This window comes from Coregonus lavaretus (assembly GCF_964263955.1).
Source record: "Coregonus lavaretus genome assembly, chromosome: 17".
Lineage (NCBI taxonomy): Eukaryota > Metazoa > Chordata > Actinopteri > Salmoniformes > Salmonidae > Coregonus > Coregonus lavaretus.
The window spans coordinates 23,113,496-23,135,303 of NC_140004.1; the positions used below are offsets into that span (position 1 = coordinate 23,113,496).

The 21,808-nt window shown below is 40.3% G+C and overlaps 1 protein-coding gene across 1 annotated transcript in view; it reads left to right on the top strand.

Moving 5' to 3' along the window:
• The first annotated feature begins 4,301 nt into the window (after positions 1-4,301).
• Positions 4,302-21,808, top strand: part of LOC311145084 (transcription factor 7-like 1-B) — a 45,792-nt gene continuing 28,285 nt past the window's right edge. Inside the window, exons 1-3 of the mRNA XM_084181262.1 lie at positions 4,302-5,199; positions 5,367-5,439; positions 5,545-5,672. Of these exons, the coding sequence (XP_084037388.1) occupies positions 5,014-5,199; positions 5,367-5,439; positions 5,545-5,672 (387 nt within the window). The 5' untranslated portion in view covers positions 4,302-5,013. The remainder of the gene's footprint in view (positions 5,200-5,366; positions 5,440-5,544; positions 5,673-21,808) is intronic.

The window sequence follows — 21,808 nt, forward strand, 5'->3', positions numbered from 1 at the left end:
CACAGTTTAGTGTTTCAGTTACACCCTCTGGGCAGTAAAAACTGTCATCTAATATTGTGTCCTCATGCAGTCTTAACTACCACATACTCCCTATCAGCTTGAAAAATAGCAATTTATTTTGAGAAAAACGGATATGATGTTATTTAATAAAATGCATGATTGCATGAGGCACTCCCACTAAAAGTCAGAGTGATGTGTGTGGAGGAGATAGGAGGGGGAGAGAGACAACTATATAAACATGGGGACATGGCAGTAGGATTGTGGGTAGCCCTGTCAATCAACAAAACATCAGAAAACATTCTCAATGAAGTGGGGAAAAGTCTGTGGTTGCCTCTGAATAACACAGAGAAAATTATACATACTTCCGGCAACAACTCTCATAAACAAGTTCTTTGAATAACAATAAAGGTATTATGGAAAAATCCCACTTAAGGAGAGAACTTATACGTTCTGAAGTAGATCAAATCAAAGATCAGTGTGACAGAAAATAACAACTTATTCTTCTTCCACCTGTGAAACCAGTTATTTCAGTTCAACCTGCTTTATATCCACAGTTAACTGGCTTCATTGTTAAATTTGTGACACACTGAATGGGCCTGAGGGTAATAAAACAGGCATGTGTCAGGTGTGGATCAAGCTTTTAAGTTGTGGACAGTGGAGTAAGACTTGAACCTGTAAGGCTTGACTGTGATAGAAGGGGACAGGCAGTGTGGAGTCTGACTTGTCTCTATCCAGCAACACATACATGACACAGTGAGTAGATGGGCTCTGCATGCCATGTGTTCAACATAACACTGCAGAGCAGAGCACAGAAAAGAGCACCTCTAACACCTAGACAACAGTGAGGCAAATTCGTGACTAGGAGACTGGAATTAGCTCTGAATTAAGCATTACTTTGATGGGAAACTGATTGAGCGAAGCTTGGCAAAACATGAAAGAATGACCTTGAGTATCCCTCTCTCTCCCGCTCTCTCTTTCTCTCTCTCTCTCTCCTTTCTCTCTCTCTATCTCTCAGCCAGAGTTGAGAGAGCCACTTCAAAGTAAGGCAGATGCAGGGACAGCACCCTCTGAATACATTTTCTGGCCCCTAGTCGATCTGCCCTCAGGCTAAGATCGTGGCGGTTCGCATCTCTCCTGACCCCTCATCAGCTCCCAGTTAAAACGAATCCCTACCAACAAGGGAGACATGGAGAAAATGAGAGATAGAATGATATGATAGGAGTGGAGTGGATATTTAGAAGAGATAGAGATCTTATAATCAACTGTAAAAGTGCTATAATGGGTAAAACAGCATGCAATTTTCTTCAAGAATATACGTATTGACGAAGCACTACTGTATTAGTAATGAATTTGCTGTATACTCCCTTGAGTTTTCACTCCATCATATAAGTGCCATGTTGTAGTGTGCTGCTTTTGGTTCTTAGTCCTGTGTAGCTCAGTTGGTAGAGCATGGCGTTTACAACGCCAGGGTTGTGGGTCCGTTTCCCATGGGGGGCCAGTATGAAAAGAAGAAAAAAACATGTATGCACTCACTAACTGTAAGTCGCTCTGGATAAGAGCGTCTGCTAAATGACAAAAATGTTAAGTGTACAACAGAATGTTGTTCAGCAGTAGTACTCCATAGCTCAGTGACATTGATGCATGCATCAGAAGTGTTAGTGTGTTGGAGATTTTTGGTTAGCTAAGACCTAAAATATATGTCATTGTAATACATTTTCTAAGGTGATCATCTAATATTGGATTGAGTAAATTATTCTTAAGTGTTTGGTGTGTGAATTAAGGTAATTATGTATATTGGGACATACACACACCACTGGAAGGACTAATATGTAATGTGATGCAAGGTGCCCTTCAATGATTAGAAATTGAAATCCTTTAAAATAATTGTTTGAAACAAAAAAATATATAATTTGTCCAGTAAGTTTCCTCATGATAATGGACTAGTGTAAGATAATACATTCCTGAAAAGTTGAGTAAGCACCAACAATCGTGGGAGTAACTATTGTGGTTATGGTCAGGTTATCCATTTGGAAATACAATAGTGCAAGAGTTTTCTATGCATCATGAGGAAAAAGGTTGTGTACTATGTGCTGGCCATGCAGTAGGGTAGGAAGACACTGAGATGTAGGCCTTCGGGCAAAAATGCACCTGTGTGAGGAACTCTCAGCTGGGTCTATTGTTCATGATCCCCATACATGCAATTCATAGTGATATGGTATGCACTTGCAAAACACATACACAATCTCACACATACACAATGCTCGATCACACACACGCACGTGGACACACACACACAAACACACACACACAAGGGGGAGTGGGACTCTAATGAGGCCCTTGGAGACCCTGATGGATTGTCAATCAAACCTCTGCTTGTCGACACATGGTCGACAACTTCAATGAGATTTTTCTCAAACAGAGAGAAGCCTGTCAGATTGCATCAGAAAAGAAGGGAATCTGAAGTTTCAGTGAAAAAGATGAAGAGGGAGGTGTGAGAGAGGACATGAAGAAAGAAGAGAAAAGGCAAAAGGAAAAAGGGGTAGTGTAAAAAATATATAGTATTTTCTGTTGTGCCACTCCTCCAGAATAATATTGTAGATCTGTTTACTATGAATCATTCATTATGTGCATCAGATGAGGGAAAATTGCTTCTGACTTCAACTAAATGATCAGAGAGATCCCTTTCTGACAGTTGTTGTAATCATTGTATCATTTATACCAATCCTCACAGACACTTCACAATTTATGTTTTCAGTACAGATCAATAGATAGATTCCATGCAGGGAAAAAATGGCTTGAATATATAAAGTTTCACAATTGTACATTTGTTGTTATTGATTTAACAGAATTGATCAGCTGTGCATTTTCATGCAGTAGGCTACACCAGTATTTCATGCTGAGCCTAGAAAGATGCACAATTTCCAGGGCTGCATTTTTTGTCACAGAAAATGTAGGTTAGGTAAAGATTGCCTGTGGCAGATAGGTGCTATAACATTCATGCACAGTGACAGGTATCCCCCTAATAGCAATAATTTGAAAAAATGTATTCTTTGCCACATTCTCTGAACTAATCTGATCTACAAGTGACAGTGACAGCTATTCCTGATTCATAATAGATGATGATCGAAGGGGGGTGCGTTTTTATCTTGAATTACAATTAAAAAACATATTTATCTTGTATCTTTGCGAATATAGCACAACTCGTTGGAAATCTATAAGATTAGTAGAATCATTTCGGTAAACATTTATTGCTACTACTTATATTAGCTGCAGCGGGCATTATCCCTCTTCATTAGTCAACATCACAAAACACATGTAGATTTCTCTCAATGGTACCTCCAAAAGCCCTAACTCACTGCAGAGGGCATCAAGCAGCCATGGTTAGTGCTATGGCCAGGACAGTCCTGTCTAGGTGGGAGGGCTGGGGATCCAACCTCATATAGTGAGAGGATTTCATTACCAAGCCAAACCTAAAGCCCTGCTAACAGACCATGCTTATCCCCATGCTGCTGGGCCTTGCCTTTCCAAGTGCATTGTTCCAGGAACACACACCAACACACATTTAGCATGGCAGCGTGTAATTAAGACTCTTTTACTGAGCCTGTCATTACCACATGGCTGTAGACAGCATGGGTGCTGCTGCTGGGTTCACAGCTTGGACAGGAGACAGGGCTGCATGGGAACACACAAGGATGAGAAACAGTGCTGCTGCTTCTGGACACAGCAGCACAAAGAAAATAAATACACTGTTGTTGGAGGATTGGCTTTCTAAAGATTACTGTATAAGCTATTATAATAGGAGTTATCATACCCTCCTAGAGAAATTCCATAATATTTGGTCTGCTTGATAGAAACTCCAACTTCACTCTCTCAACCAGTCAGTGAAATTATGTCAGTAAGTGCCCCTAGAACAAACGTTTATTAATATTTATGTATTTATTTCATAGAATAATTAGCCTAATAAATAATATACAACTAAATGGATTGTAGGCATGTAACTAGGCCTACTATGCTGTCATTTTAAAGGTCTAAATTAAAGTAAAAGACATATGACATTGTCATAGATCTTGGAAAAATTGTTAGTCAAATAACCATTGATATCTTACTGATGTTGAAACAACAGTATACTATTTCAATATGAATGGTAACTTTGTCATGTATAATATGGTCAAACTGTTCCTTTAAGCATACCCCGTTTACATGGTAAATGAAGTGTCGTTTTTCTCCGCTAACTCCTCCTCTGCATTCTGAACAGGCTGCGCTTTTACTTCCACTTGAACGACCAAGTAGTTTTTGAGCGCATTCCCGGTTAGCTAATGTGGAGGGAAAGAGCTCGTTCGACCTACCCGAAAATATCTATTTTGCACCGGATATAATTTCAGTTCATGTTTTGAACATACTAAGGACAGTTATAAAAAGGTAAACTTCCTCGAACTAAATATAGTTTTGGTCGAAACTATTTCCTGAACGAGAGAGTGCCCTGAGAAAGCAAGCAATAGATGTGGTTAGATTTCCATGCTTATAATAAGACACATATTTTGTCTGTTGAATTGTAACTCACGTATGGATGGATATTAGGAGGTGAAATTGGACGTCAGCCTTGAATTTCAATTGGTTCGTCCCCAGTTTGTTTGCCTGTGTGCGTCTCAGGAAGAATAACTAAGTTGCATTCTTCAGCACCCATACAGAGGGAGAGTGGGCTACAAGTAACCGACTGGGAAGAGTGAAGAAGAAACTTTGCAAAGTTGCTTTATCCTGCTATTGACGCCGAAATTAAAACAGTTGTATTTGGTGGATTATTGGAGTTCATCATCATGGAAAAGTGGGAGATAAAGTATATCAAAATGGAGATGTGAAAACGTGGCATTTGTTTTCACACTGTCAGTGTTGTTTATACTACTGCGAAAACTGGACTGATTTTTCTTCTTTGCAAATAGACTATTTATTTCGGATTGTTGGAGCGATTGCGCATTCTTGTCAACTTTATCAGGGAGACACTTTTTCATCAGCAAAATGCCACAACTTAACGGAGGCGGCGGCGATGATTTAGGGGCGAATGATGAAATGATATCATTCAAAGATGAAGGGGAGCAAGAGGAAAAAATATCAGAAAATGTATCAGCCGAGAGGGATTTGGATGATCTGAAGTCTTCTTTAGTAAACGAATCGGAAAACAACAGTAGCTCATCAGACTCCGAGGTAAGGAGGTTGCACTGAAGGCTGATCTACTGCAAAGCTTGTCTATATAGGCTATATACATCCCATTTCAAACAATATTTTTCTGGTATGAGCCTATTGCTGAAATAGACTAGCCTACTATAACATGTTTTTCCTTCTTGTTCTGTGTGTGCCTCTGTCCTTGTCAGCAAGCAGAGAGGCGCCCTCAACCAAGACCAGACTTGGACAGTTACGAGAAAACCAGGGATTACTTTAGTGAAGGTAAAAACGGTCACTTGCAATGCTGTTGCTTACTATATTTTTAATGCATTTCATATTACAGTGATGTCCCTTTTCTTTATTGACTTCCATGCTCTGTCCCTACAGCACTCAGAAGACAGCAAGATGGTGGCTTTTTCAAGAGTCCCCATTATCCTGGGTACCCGTTTTTCATGATCCCAGATCTTACCAACCCCTACCTATCCAATGGGGCCCTGTCCCCTAGCGCAAGAACGGTGAGTGGCCATAACAGAGTTCAGCAAAAGTTATTCTGCAGTGTTGCCACTAATCCGCATCCGCTGTCCGCTGAAGGCATGGGTAAAAGTTAGTTCTGCACAACCAGACCGCCATATTCCCTTAGAGTGGCCTCTCAAGGAGTAACTTGTTCTTTGTTCTTTGGGGATTTTCCCCCGTCAGCCTTCTGTAGGCTACTTACTGCCAATTTAGGTTCGATCTCCAATTCACATGAAGTCCATGATTAATCTAGGTGTTGATCTATTTATTTTGAGGCAGAAGTGTGTATATATATGGTATGATAAATATGAGCAGTTACGTCATTTTGTAAATGTTATTCTTCGACGGAAGCTGTGGCATTCGCCTGGTTAGCAACAATTTATTACATTTTAGTCATTTAGCAGACGCTCTTATCCAGAGCGACTTACAGTTTGTGCATTCATCTGAAGATAGCTAGGTGGGACAACCACATATCACAGGCATAGTAAGTACACTTTCCCTCAATAAAGTAGTTATCAGCAAAAGCTCATCAGACTCCAGTACTAAGTACATACTACATTGCGATCCATAAGTTTCAAGCCCATTCAATGTTCCCTAGAGCCCAAATTCAACAATATGCATGAAGCGAACCTTGGCAATAATTTATGGGTGCATGATACCTGTACTCTTAGACACTTGATGCACATGGCATCAGATGTTGCAGTCAAGAGACCTGATCAAAACATGATGCAGTAGGCCCCAGTAGTGTCCCATAACCTGTCTTGCTGAATGCCCTTATTTTCTTGAATTAACTGTCATGGCAGAAGCATGTCAGTATTAGTTTTAAACCAGTTATTTACACAAAGTCATAAGCCCATGATTTAGAAAGTGTCATTTCCCCCAAAAAAAGTATGCCTACTGTAATGACATTATTTCCTACAAAATCTATTTTCCATATACCACAATGTATAACAGGTTATGTGGCATATTATGGAAAAACAATGTGCACTAATCTAATACACTATTATGAGGCCTGCTTATTCAGGGAAATGTAAGAGAAAAAAGATGTACACACTTTAGATTTTTGTATGCATTTCATGTAGATAATGTTATCCATTGTATATAATTAACAATAAAACAAATATCCTTTCTGTGCATCATAATTATCAACTCAAAACAATGTGGATAGCATAAACTTCCTTGAAATACCACCTAATTAAATACTGTTGTTGTTAAGAGCATTTCCATCCCCCAATCCTTGTCTCAGCCCCAAAAGCGAGTGATTTGGATGGGACCAGCCAAGCATTTAACTGAAAAGCAATAACCCCCTTCCTTTATCAGTTTTTTTCTGTCTCCTTTTCACTGTTTCAAACCAACTCTCCCTGCCTCCCTGTACCTTCCATTCAATTAGGGAGGCGTTAGTTGACCATTGTTATTTTGAGCAGGCGCTTGATGGCTTCATTGGAGGTCTCCATTTGGGCTCATTAACTAAATGGCTACTCTCTGGACCACTGTGGAGATCCTCTTTTGTTCCTCAAGTCATGACAGTTTTTATCTGTAGGAATAGTCAAAAGGAAATACTAGTTTAAGTAGAAGGCCTGTGTTTTCTCTTGTTTATACTTTTCACTCTCATATGATCCATTGACAGTTTCTGGATGCATTCAGATTTTTGCCTTAATTTCGGGTCCTTCGATCTAAGATTTGAATTATTATTATAATTTTTGTGGATTCCTATCCGGAATTTGGCAATGAGATGAAAAGTTGTTTAAATTAAGACCATTTTGATTAAATCATTTTGTATGATCCATCTTTTTGCAAGCAATCCATGCACCTCTCTCACATCACAATAATATTAATTGTATGGACAAATATACAATATTTCCCCTCTTGCCGCTTCCTTCTGGAGGTTTTTCCTCCCTTTCTCCTCCGTTCCTCATTTTTTGGTGTGCAAGTTTACCAAAATGTTAAACATATCCAAGGTCAGTGCCATAAAGTTTTTTCTGTAGTTTTTTTTTTTTTTACAAATGTGTCAGACCACATTTACTAATGTTATTTACAATGAAAACCAATTCCAGATTTATTATTTTTTGAAATCACTTAGTATTTTAGCAGAAATATCCTATTTATTATGTTGAGTGAGGGAAATAATAACATTTTGGTAAACCCTGTGTTGACCTCATGTTGTTCCTCCATGACCCCTCACAAAGCATGCTGGGACCCAGAGCTCTACCTCCCACCATGGTTTAGATTTTGTTCAGAAAAAAACTCTCCTAAACAAAAAGTGAGTTAGGAGGGCTGTCGGTTTTCTTTCTCAATTTCATTTGCTTTAGGGAGAGATCCTTATTCCCCCTAAGCTTACTAATGCTGGAGCTACAGTGAGCTCCAAAAGGATTGGGACAGTGACACATTTTTTGTTGTTTTGGCTCTGTACTCCAGCACTTTGGATTTGAAATGATACTATGACTATGGGGTTAAAGTGCAGACTGTCAGCTTTAATTTGAGGGTATTTTCATCATATCGGATGAACCGTAAAACAATTACAATTTTCTTGCACATAGTGCCCACATTTTAGGGGACCAAAAGTAGTGGGGAAAAATTATGTGTATTAAAGTAGTCAAAAGTTTAGTATTTGGTCCCATATTCCTAGCACACAATGATTACATCAAGCTTGTGACTCTACAAACTTGTTGGATGCATTTGCTGATTGTTTTGGTTGTGTTTCAGATTATTTTGTGCCAAATAGAAATGAATGGTAAATAATGTATTGTGTCATTTTGGAGTCACTTGTATTGTAAATAAGAATATCATATGGTTCTAAACACTTCTACATACATGTGGATGCAACTATGATTGTGGATAGTCCTGAATGAATCAAAAGTAATGATGAGTGAGAAAGTTACAGACAAATATTATACCCCCAAGAAATGCTAACTGTGGTCCTCTGTAGCTCAGCTGGTAGAGCACGGCGCTTGTAACGCCAAGGTAGTGGGTTCGATCCCCGGGACCACCCATACACACACAAAAAAAATGCCCGTGTGACTGTAAGTCGCTTTGGATAAAAGCGTCTGCTAAATGGCTTATTATTATTATTATTATTATTATTATTCTCACCATTACAATAACAGGGGAGGTTAGCATTTTTGGGGTGATATGATATTTGTGTGTCTGTAGCATCCACATGAATGTAGAAGTGTTTAGAAACATATTCAATTCTTATTTACAATAAAAGTTACTCCAAAAAGACACAATTCAATATTAACCATTAATTTCTATTGGGCACTAAATAATATGAAACACAACCAAAACAAACAGCAAATGTATCCAACAAGTTTTTAGTCACAAGCCTGATGTAATTATTGCGTGCTAGGAATATGGGACCAGATACTAAACTTTTGAATACTTTACACATACTGTATAAGTGAATTTGTCCCAATACTTTTGATCCCCTAAAATGGGGGCACTATGTACAACAAGTGCTGTAATTTGTAAACGGTTAACCCAATTTGGATGAAAATACCCTCAAATTAAAGATGACAGTCTGCACTTTAACCCCATAGTCATTGTATCATTTCAAATCCAAAGTGTTGGAGTACAGAGCCAAAACAACAACAAATGTGTCACTGTCCCAAAACTTTTGGAGCTCAATGTATATCCCCTAAATTATATGGGGAGGATAGAATCAGGTTAATGGGCCATATTGAGTCCACTCTGTCAAAGAGCACCACCATGGTAGAGAAACCACAGTGAGACAATGGCTGTCTGGAATACTCTGGATATTTACTGAACAAGTAGTCCTAAGCTGTTACTGCACATTTACTGGTATTGCCATATTGAGCTGAATAAAACTCTTTATAATTTTATAATATTTTTAGCCTAAATTTATAATATTTTTAGCCTACAATTATCGTTTTTTAAATTGGTATGCCGAGTTGGATACAGCTGGATTTAATGGAGAATACTTGGTCGTTGGTCTCTGCTCAAACATTGAGTTTACAAGTTTGTTAAACTAATGAGTTCCACTGTAACATTTGCTCTGTACATTTGCTCTGTACATACCTGCAAGGTTTCCTAATTGGTTCGTTAGCTGGAGAGTGTGACTGAGCTCTCTATACAGGCTCATACAAGAAACTTTGTCTTATTGACATTGACAGCATTGCTCCAGATTGGTCCTCTCCTATGTATATAAATGAAGGGTATAAAAGTTAAGCCTCTCAAACAGAATGCCTAATTGCCCTCAAGCTGCAGATTTCAAGTTTTAATTCCAAAGGGGGAATGCTGTTTCATACAGTAGTTTGGTGTTGGAAATATTTAGTTATTCAGCTCTGAACAGGTAGCATATATGTTTTGAACTTGTTAGTATTTTTTTTCTGCGCAAAAACGGCGCAATGGATTTGACCTGCAGTGTCTGTTTAAAATAAAAAATGTAAATACCAGGCAAAATAAGAAAACAAAGTTCAGGATACCTGTGCGATCAGAAAAAGGAATGTAAACACAAACATTGGAGCAGTAGGGGTGTATCAACAACACTGCCTTGCCAATTTGTCATACCTCTTACTTTTACGTGAGACTGTTAGGGAAGTCTTACTTTTTCTCCTCAAGGTACATTCTCTCTCTCTCGAACAATGCTGTCAACAACTCCCCCTTCTGGCCTCCCAGTAACTGGATAAAATAATTGCAAACAATGTGATAGAATTAATTTAGAAATAAATATTTAAGTAATTTAGAGAGTATGGCAATAGATGGGTATTTTCAATCAATTTATATGCCATGTTTTTAGAAGTAATGTAATATCCAGACGAAGAGAGCAGTAACAGCTGAAAAAGCATTATTCTTAGGCTTTTCTCAAGAGATCAGCATGCTTTCTGTAGAATACACCTTGTTTTTACACCAGAATCCAGTGTTTCTGGTTTAATCTAGTACGGTATGTCAATTGTTTTGAGGCACAACTTGAGAATGTGCATATGACAACCCTATCATGAGCAATGTAAGACACTTTGGCTCAGCACAACACAAATCTCTAGAGGGTGAAGCATAACTGATTTAGTGGCTGTTCTGAGCTGAAATTCCACTGTAATCCGCTGAGAGTTCAGGAGGAACTTTGCTTTTGGAAAGACGTTTCACCAGACTTTTGTCATGGGTGGAGGGCCAAGGAGGCTTTCCCCTGTGAGGTAGAATGTCAGATAGTGTTGTTTTTAGGCCTCGTGTAGATGGATGTGATTAGGAACTCTCAGTGAAGAGTGCTGGAGGAATTGTTCAAAACGACAATGTTTATTGGCCCTATTATACAGTTGAAGTCGGAAGTTTACATACACTTAGGTTGGAGTCATTAAAACTTGTTTTTCAGCCACTCCACACATTTCTTGTTAACAAACTATAGTTTTGGCAAGTCGGTTAGGACATCTACTTTGTGCATGACACAAGTTATTTTTCCAACAATTGTTTACAGACAGATTATTTCACTTATAATTCACTGTATCACAATTCCAGTGGGTCAGAAGTTTACATACACTAAGTTGACTGTGCCTTTAAACAGCTTGGAAAATTCCAGAAAATGATGTCATGGCTTTAGAAGCTTCTGATAGGCTAATTGACATCATTTGAGTCAATTGGAGGTGTACCTGTGGATATATTTCAAGGCCTACCTTCAAACTCAGTGCCTCTTTGCTTGACATCATGGGAAAATCAAAAGAAATCAGCCAAGACCTCAGAAAAAGAATTGTAGACCTCAACAAGTCTGGTTCATCCTTGGGAGCAATTTGCAAACGCCTGAAGGTACCACGTTCATCTGTACAAACAATAGTATGCAAGTATTAACACCATGGGACCACGCAGCCGTCATACCGCTCAGGAAGGAGACGCGTTCTGTCTGCTAGAGATGAACGTACTTTGGTGCGAAAAGTGCAAATCAATCCCAGAACAACAGCAAAGGACCTTGTGAAGATGCTGGAGGAAACAGGTACAAAAGTATCTATATCCACAGTAAAACAAGTCCTATTTCGACATAACCTGAAAGGTCGCTCAGCAAGGAAGAAGCCACTGCTCCAAAACCGCCATAAAAAAGCCAGACTCCGGTTTGCAACTGCACATGGGGACAAAGATTGTACTTCTTGGAGAAATGTCCTCTGGTCTGATAAAACAAAAATAGAACTGTTTGGCCATAACGACCATCGTTATGTTTGGAGGAAAAAGGGGGATGCTTGCAAGCTGAAGAACACCATCCCAACCGTGAAGCACGGGGGTGGCAGCATGCTGTGGGGGTGCTTTGCTGCAGGAGGGGCTGGTGCACTTCACAAAATAGATGGCATCATGAGGAAGGAAAATTATGTGGATATATTGAAGCAACATCTCAAAAAAAATAAAAGTGTAATTTAGCAGACGCTGTTATCCAGAGCGACTTACAGGAACAATTAGGGTTAAGTGCCTTGCTCAAGGGCACATCGACAGATTTTTCACCTAGTCGGCTCGGGGATTAGAACCAGCGACCTTTCGGTTACTGGCACAACGCTCTTAACCACTAAGCTAACTGCCGCCAAGACATCAGTCAGGAAGTTCAAGCTTGGTCGCAAATGGATCTTCCAAATGGACAATGACCCCAAGCATACTTCCAAAGTTGTGGAAAAATGGCTTAAGGACAACAAAGTCAAGGTATTGGAGTGGCCATCACAAAGCCCTGACCTCAATCCTATAGAAAATGTGTGGGCAGAACTGAAAAAGCGTGTGCGAGCAAGGAGGCCTACAAACCTGACTCAGTTACACCAGCTCTGTCAGGAGGAATGGGCCAAAATCACCCAACTTATTGTGGGAAGCTTGTGGAAGGCTACCCAAAACGTTGGACCCAAGTTAAACAATTGAAAGGCAATGCTACCAAATACTAATTGAGTGTATGTAAACGTCTGACCCACTGGGAATGTGATGAAAGAAATAAAAGCTGAAATAAATCATTCTCTCTACTATTATTCACATTCTTAAAATAAAGTGGTGATCCTAACTGACATAAGACAGGGAATTTTTACTAGGATTAAATGTCAGGAATTGTGAAAAACTGAGTTTAAATTTATTTGGCTAAGGTGTATGTAAACTTCCGACTTCAACTGTATTTCCGTCAAGATTTCTTTCTTTTTTATAGGGACTCCCTTTTTTACAATGTTGTATCAGTAAACGGTGAATTATCTATTGTGTCAGTCAGGTAGGCTAAAGTCACTTGAATAAAACTGAATCAAATGCATGTATGCTAGTCAATCAGGGCATGAATGTGCTGCTACAATGTCTGAACATGTCAGTTACTACAATTGTATGCCTCTCTGACGTCTTCCTCCTTCCAGTCTTTCTGGTGGTTTTGGTGCTTAAAAATATGTAGACAAAGAAAAGTAAACAGTGACAATGTCCTGTTGAATAAAAGGGCCTCACCTTGTATAAGCAAACAGGATTTTGGCGGATTTCCACTGAGGATTTACCTCAGTGTTTTACCCAAAAGGCTCAGACTTTTCTGTTTCTATCTACGGGGGCTGGCACCCGTGTCTCACTGGGCCATGGCTCCGGCGGACTTGTTTTTCACCTGGGGCCAAAGCCAGACAGGCCACTGGTACTTTTTAGCTATCATTTACATAACAATATCTAACTGTGAACTTTAACACCTTCTCACAAAGCAACTGATTTGATTATGCAGAGGTTGTTGATTCTGCTCTTCACAAGTCTCCCTGTCACCCCTAGCTATGGAAACACAATTACACTAGAGTTGACATTAACATAAAACATTGGCGACACACTGGTGTGGGGGTAACTCGGACGTGCAGCATTTGTGTGGAGCTATCTTTTTCATCAGGTAGCTCACTGCCTTTTACATTCACCTTGCAGTCCCAATGGTGGTGGGGTGAGGAGAGGAGAGGAGAGTAGCAGGGGAGGTTCTGTGTGTGCTCTGCTACAGAGGGAACAGTGTCCAGGGCTCTCATTCTGACAAGCCTCGATGCTGTATGCGACTGCTGAAAGAAATCTCAATGTAAGCTTGCAAATATTTTTTTTACTAAGGACTGTGTAAACAAAACTAACATTTTGGACTAGGTTTATGTTTTGGAAATGATTTTTTTCTTCAAAGGCAAACAAATCTACATCAATTTAATAGCAGCCTTTCGATTAAAAAAGATAGCATGTGCCCTGAGGAACGTCAAGGCCTGCTAACATCTCACCTCTAAAATTATTTACAGTATTTGTCATAAGTGGGCTTATTGCTTGCAACAAGGAAATTAAATGTCCTACAAGTTTATTTGGCTAAACTGAAGAAAAATAAGGTTCTGTATAACGGTGTTCTACTCACACTTTTTAATATCCAGCTGTAACCAGATTAAAGTTCTGATACAGTGCCTTCAAAAAGTATTCATACCCTTGATTTATTCCACATTTTGTTGTTACAGCCTGAATTCAAAATGGATTAAATAGATTTAACAAGTTTTTGCAAATATATTGAAAATGAAATACATAAATATCTCATTTACATAAGTATTCACACCCGAGTCAATACTTTGTAGAAACACCTTTGGCAGGGATTACAGCTGTGAGTTTTTCTGGCTAAGTCTCTAAGGGCTTTTCACTCCTGAATTGTGTGGAAAGCTCAATTAGGTTATTATAATAATAATAATAATAATAATAATATGCCATTTAGCAGCATGTTGTTAATCCATCCTCAGTTTTCTCCCATCACAGCCATTAAACTCTGTAACTGTTTTAAAGTCACCATTGACCTCATGGTGAAATCCCTGAGCGGTTTCCTTCCTCTCCGGCAACTGAGTTAGGAAGGACACCTGTATCTTTGTAGTGACTGGGTGTATTGAAACACCATCCAAAGTGTTATCAATAACTTCATCATGCTCAAAGGGATATTGAATGTCTGCTTTTTTATTTTTACCCATCTACCAATAGGTGCCCTTCTTTGCAAGGCATTGGATAACCTCCCTTTGTCTTTTTGGTTGAATCTGTGCTTGAAATTCACTGCTCGACTGAGGGACCTTACCGATAATTGTATGTGTGGGGTACAGAGATGAGGTAGTCATTAAAAAATCATGTTAAACACTATTGCACACAGTGAGTCCATGCAACTTATTATGTGACTTGTTAAGCAACATTTTACTCCTGAACTTATTTAGGCTTGCCATAACAAAAGGGTTGAATACTTATTGACTCAAGACATTTCAGCTTTTCATTTTTAATTAATTTGTAAAAATGTCTAAAAACATTATTCCACTTTGACATTATGGTGTATTGTGTGTTGGCCAGTGACACAAAATCTCAATTGAATCCATTTTAAATTCAGGCTGTAACACAGCAGAATATGGAAAAAGTCAAGGGGTGCAAATACTTTTTGAAGGCACTGCATGTCTTAAAGACTGTATGAAAACCTTTCTCTAGTAGGCTTACCCACCCCTTCTATAGTAATTGAATGAAAAGAGTACAAACCACTTTTAACACCATAGGAACGTGGTTTTACACTTGATGAGGCATTTGCATATGTTTTGGCATTAACGTTTCTACTGATTACTTCATGAAGTGGTGAAGATGCTACTTAGGTTATTGCTCTAGAATCTCATCCCACCTCTTTTCCGGTGTCTCTGGGAGGAGGGATATTTCTCTGTATTTCATCTTTCAGTCTCAGGGTTGTTCATGTAAAGTTCATAACAGCATTTGTATTGAAGTGTGTGTGAAATAGTGCCAGTACTGGTTTCTATTCCTCCCTCTTTGGTCTCTGTGGAAAGCATGAGCTGGCGTCAATTCCACCAGCCACCCCTCGCCTGCTAGCTCACCACCTACCCACCAACCCTCCCGCCTGCCATTAGAAATTCTGTTTATAGCACTCGCTGGCTTCTCAAGAGCAGGGACCATCAGGAGCATCTCAGCACCCTTTGAGGAAAGGATAACCACCCCCTCCCCCCTCAGCCACAGACTCCCTACGTTCTGTGACATCAATGAATCCCTTTGAAGTGCCAAGATGAATATGTGTGCAAATGTGTTTTTATCAATTTATTTATCCCAGATATGTGTTTTTCACATCCATTAGGTCTGGCCAGAACTACTTCAGAGTTTCAGATGTGGTACAGTACTTTTCTTCATGAAAAAATCAGGACTACTTTTTGTCGAATTTGATAGATAATCTGCCAGCCAAAGCATGAATACCTTTCAAATCCACATTGATAGCGTCTATTTTACCTGATACAGTATGTAAAAAATTATAACACATGTTGTTTGTAAAAATAAAAATAAAAATTGCCGTGCCTAGTTTTCGAGGTGTAAGTAAGTTCCAGGCATCTTAGAACGGAGCGTAGCGCAGTACGTGCATGTCGTTTTTCATCACAAAATGGGCGGCCTCTTGTAGTACGTATGCCTGCATATGGCGCTTGCTACGCATCGCATTATTCCTTACGTTGAGGTGGGGGCAGTGTTGTGTAGATAATGAGGCTGAACCAACTCGCTTGGTTCCTTGATCTGATATATAGGCTATGCATGAAATTAGCAGTCTATTTTGCATTGATAACCAAATATAATCTCAGCGACTATTTTAAACAATAAACCAAGCAACATTATAGCCTTAGAATCCCCCCAAAATGTATTCTGTTCAGAAGTAATAACTACATGATTGTAGGCTATTTTGAAATAGTAAAAACAACTGTAACCATGTGTTGTATTTTTATCTGATATGTTCAAGCAGCATATCAAACTGGGATGATGTAGGTTACACTGGCAAGTATAATAATATTTTCCAGGGCATATTATTTATGAATCTGATTATTTCACATGCGGGAAATGTGGGAAGCTAAAAGGCTAGCTTCCTGGCTGTTTTTAGCCAGCTAGCTAGCAAGCTGCGAGCGGAGTAGCAAGGTAATGTAAAAAAAAAAAACTACACTTTCATTACATGTAGCTATTATTTAAATATGCAGTTTGTTTTCTTTCAAATAAGCTTACAGTGGTGATGATCCTACCAACGTGAGACGACAACAACAATCATCTCTGCTATCGGCCCTTTGTGAATTTTTCTATTTGGGAGTCTAGAAATGCATGGACTGGTGAGGTATTGTGTTAACCAAAAGATGCGCATTGCTCCAAAAAACCGACCACCCAAGCGCACACACACGGTAAATGACGGAGTGATCAGCCTTTAGTTAGTTAGTGAGTGAGTGAATGAGTAAGTGTAGTGAGTAAGTGTTTATCACATTTTAAAAGGTGAGATGAGTCAATGGCTTGAGTCAATGTAATGTTGCGCACCATTAAAGGGATAGTTCGGGATTTTGGCTATGTAGCCCTTTATCTACTTCCCCGGAGTCAGGTGAACTTCCCCAGAGTCAGCTGAACTCGTGTGTCCAGTATGAACGAAGTTTGAGGTAGTTTCGCAAGCAAAAGCTAACTGGCGTTAGTGCAATGACTGGAAGTCTACAGGAACAGCTAGCATGCTAGCTGTTCCCATAGACTTCAATGTATTGCGCTAACGCTAGTTAGCAGTTGCGCTAATGCTAGTTGGCAACTTTCTTCAAACTGAACGCGGAGACATAAAAATGATATCCACAAGTTCGTCTGGGAAAGTAGATAAAGGGCTTCATTGCCAAAATCCCGAACTATCAATTTAAATCCCAGCAGCAGGTTTCAGGACACCAGAGTGTGGATCATGTATACATGTATGCCATTCATTACACATAATATAACTTCAACACTGTTACTGTGAAGGCAGTTTCCTGACCCCTCCATGCCTAAATGGAGAAGAGGTCTCAGCACACCACAGGCTGTGTGGTGTACATGGACTTGCTGATATTGCAGAACCTCTGTTAGCAGATGCTCTTATTTTTCTAGCGTCTTCGGGATGGGCCGTCATGGGGCTCAGAGAGTCAGATGAGCTAAGGTAGAAGCAATGCAATTTGAGTCTCGGAGACAAACTCGTCAACTTCGACATGGAGGTAAGGGCTAAGCCATGACACCACCAGCGTGATATGTGGAATTCTCCCCTAAACAATAGAGCTCCTAGCAAGGCCATACAGCTGTTAATTGTATTGAAAATAAAACGGTTGTCATGACATGAGCAGGAGGTTGTGGAGGCTGGATCATATATCATGTTAATGCCAGCATGTCTCATGCTCACTAATGTCTATGTTCTCCGGTATTAGGAGTAAGCCTCCGTTTAGGAGGGAGTTTGGCTCCCTGGTTTTATCAGGGGGTCTGGGTAATCAATCTGCCTCCCAGGTGATTGGGCCCTGGCTGATGGATGGGGGCACAGTGACGGCACCACTACTCAGGGCTTTGGGATTCCTTCTGTATGTGGCCCTCACATTGTGGAGCCCCGTTTATAGCACATTAACTAACGTTAGCTCTCTTAAAGTGTACACTAAAGTCCTCACTCCACGCTATAAAACCTGATTGTACGGCAGGAAGAAAAAAAATCTAAATAGGTTTTCATCAGTCTGGTATTCCAGACAGCTGGTTTTAATTTAAGCTGTGCAGGCAGCAGGAGACAGAGGGAGCTGAGAAGGGAAGAGGAGAGATTGTTGATGAGATGTGGTGGTGGTGGGAGCATAAACTGGGGCAGATATGGGCCTTGCTATTCTTTTGGTTGTTATCCCGAGGTCGGCCAGCTTCCAGGCCTTGAGGCTCTCTTATCAGAGGGATTGTCTCCCCAACAGAGTTGCTCTACTCTGCTGTGGACCAGAATGCATTGCCCTTCCCTCGCAGACCAATCAGACAGCTGCATGATACTATCAGATCCTACAGTTCTAGATTCCCTGGTACTCAGATATTAATCTGGGTTCATCTAAGTTCATATAAAGGCCATGGAAATGCTTTCTCTAGGCCTACTCTGCAACCTTTACTTCCAAGAACGCAGGATACAGTAAATATATAATTATTTTTCTTAAATATATACTAGTATGGCCAGAGTAGACTCTCTAACCTGTACTATATTAAAGATCTAAGGCCTGAGGGGTTGTGGTATATGGCCAATATGGCTCTAAGGTACATTTACATTTTTACATTTTAGTCATTTAGCAGACGCTCTTATCCAGAGCGACTTACAGTTAGTGAGTGCATACATTTTTCATACTGTGTTAATGTGGCACAACACGTGCCTTATTGCTATTATAAACTTATTACCAATGTAATGAGAGCAGTAAAAATAAATGTTTTGTCATACCTGTGATATACGGTCTGATATACCATGGCTTTCAGCCAATCAGCATTTAGGACTCGACCACCCAGTTTATAAAAAGACATGAATGGGTATCTTTCCAGGATGAGTTTAGTGAGCGGAGCAGCTGCTCCTCTTGTTGAAGTTGTAAATCAGTTTGTCTCCTTCCAGAAAAGCAAATCCCCATAACGGTGCTGTGGCTTTGCACTGCTCGTCCCGGCTCAAGTCTCCTAGTAAGGGATGTAGAGCCAACACATTGCACCTGCATTCATTCTACAGAAAGGTCCTAGAGACCACATTAACACAGATAGATGAAGACGCCTTTTCTTGGACTTTGGACATGTGTTCCTCAGTTGTAAGTCGTACATACAGTGCATTCGGAAAGTATTCAGACCCCTTGACTTTTTACGTTACAGCCTTATCTAAAATTGATGAAATAGCATTTTTCCCTCAATCTACACACAATACCCCATAATGACAAAGCAAAAAACAGATTTTTAGAAATGATTGCAAATTTGTTGAAGCACCTTTGGCAGCAATTACAGCCTTGAGTCTTCTTGGGTATGACGCTACAAGCTTGGCACACCTGTATTTGGGGAGTTTCTCCCATTCTTCTCTGCAGATCCTCTCAAGCTCTGTCAGGTTGGATGGGGAGCGTCGCTGCACAGCTATTTTCAGGTCTCTCCAGAGATGTTCGATCAGATTCAAGTTCGGGCTCTGGCTGGGCTACTCAAGGACATTGAGACTTGTCCCGAAGCCACTCCTGCATTGTGTAGGCTGTGCTTAGGGTCGTTGTCCTGTTGGAAGGTGAACCTTCGCCCCAGTCTGAGGTCCTGAGCGCTCTGGAGCAGGTTTTCATCAAGGATCTCTCTGTACTTTGCTCTGTTCATCTTTCCCTCGATCCTGACTAGTCTACCAGTCCCTGCCGCTGAAAAATATCCCCACAGTATGACGCTGCCACCACTATGCTTCACCGTAGGGATGGTGCCAGGTTTCCTCCTGACGTGACGCTTGGCATTCAGGCCAAAGAGTTCAATCTTGGTTTCATCAGACCAGAGAATCTTGTTTCTCATGGTCTGAGAGTCTTTAGGTGCCTTTTGGCAAACTCCAAGCAGGCTGTCATGTGCCTTTTTACTGAGAAGGGGCTTCTGTCTGGCCACTCTACCATAAAGGCCTGATTAGTGGAGTGCTGCAGAGATGGTTGTCCTTCTGGAAGTTTTTCCCCTATCCACAGAGGAACTGTAGAGCTCTGTCAGAGTGACCATTGAGTTCTTGGTCACCTCCCTGACCAAGTCCCTTCTTCCCCGATTGCTCAGTTTGGCCGGGCGGCCAGCTCTAGGAAGAGTCTTGGTGGTTCCAAACTTCTTCCATTTAAGAATGATGGAGGCCACTGTGTTTTTGGGGACCTTCAATGCTGTAGAATGTTTTTGGTACCCTTCCCCAGATCTGTGCCTCGACACAATCCTGTCTCGGAGCTCTACAGACAGTTCCTTCGACCTCATGGCTTGGTTTTTGCTCTGACATGCGCTGTCAACTGTGGGATCTTATATAGACAAGTGTGTGTGCCTTTCCAAAGCATGTCCAATCAATTGAATTTACCACAGGTGGACTCCAATCAAGCTGTAGAAACATCTCAAGGATGAGCAATGGAAATAGGATGCACCTGAGCTCAATTTAGAGTTTAATAGCAAAGGGTCTGAATACTTATGTAAATCAGGTATTTCTGTTTTTTGTTTTAATACATTTGCCAACATTTCTAAAAACCTGTTTTTGCTTTGTCATTATGGGGTATTGTGTGTAGATTGATGAGGAAAACAAATAATTTAATACATTTTAGAATAAGGCTGTAACGTAACAAAATGTGGAAAACATCAAGGGGTCTGAATACTTTCCGAATGCGCTGTACTAGGTGATTCCATGACACTTCAAAACATTTGTCAGAATCATGAGTGTTCATGAATCAAAACAATGCGAAACAAGTTCACTAAAGTGTGAACTGGTGTGCTACTCCCATTTCAACTCTTATTACAATTTTGTACATATTTACAGTGTAATAACGCTAGTGTTTATAGTACATGCACTGTAAGCTTGAATACATTTACAAGCAGCAGATGAATCTTGGAATGTATCTTGGAAGAGTAGCCGCCATATTTGTCTAATTTACTAAATTTCACTCAATGCATTAATTTGTTGAGAGGAGGATGTCTGGGGAAGATGCAATACTTTCAAACAAGGTTCTTAGGATAAGGCAGGGGCAGGCAACCTTGTTCCTGGAGTGCCGCAGGTACTGGAGGATTTTGTTCAAACTAGGCACCACACCTGACCAACTGAGGTAATTGATCAGTTCAGTGATTGCCTAAATTCAAAACACCTGAGCTGTGTTTGAATACCTATACTAACATACTCTATACTACATACTTAATGAGTATATACTACATACTATTAGTTCATTTTAGTATACTGTAAACAAACGGTATCCTTTCAGTTGGGCGTACTAGCGCTATGCCTGTCTACCGGAAGTTGATGCTGTTGCTATGAAACCTCTTGCTAGCTTGTTACAAGCTAGACATTTTACGACTTCGGGTGTGTTTGTAAATTCAATCTGGAGTGCCAGAGTGCGCTCAGAGTGCGCTCAGAGTGCGCTCAGAGTGCGCTCAGAGTGCGCTCAGAGTGCGCTCTGGACGTTCGTAAATTCAGAGCGTTCTGCTCTCGGAGCGTTCAGAGCGTACACTGGACGCTCTGGCCGAGGAGTAGGGTTGATCTGAGTGTTCTGACCTCACAACCACAGTCAAGCACCCAAGCTAACTGGCTAATGTTGGCTAGCTTGCTAGCTACTTCCAGACAGAAATGAGAGAACGCCTCACTCTGACCATTTTACTCACCTTAGCAGAGCTGGTTTGGCTGTTTTTCATGTTATCCAGAGCATTGGTGACTGTAACTGCTGCTGGCAACAATTTAATTACGCTTTTTTGCCGACGTTTACTGACACCGGCCATGTTCAATGGTTGT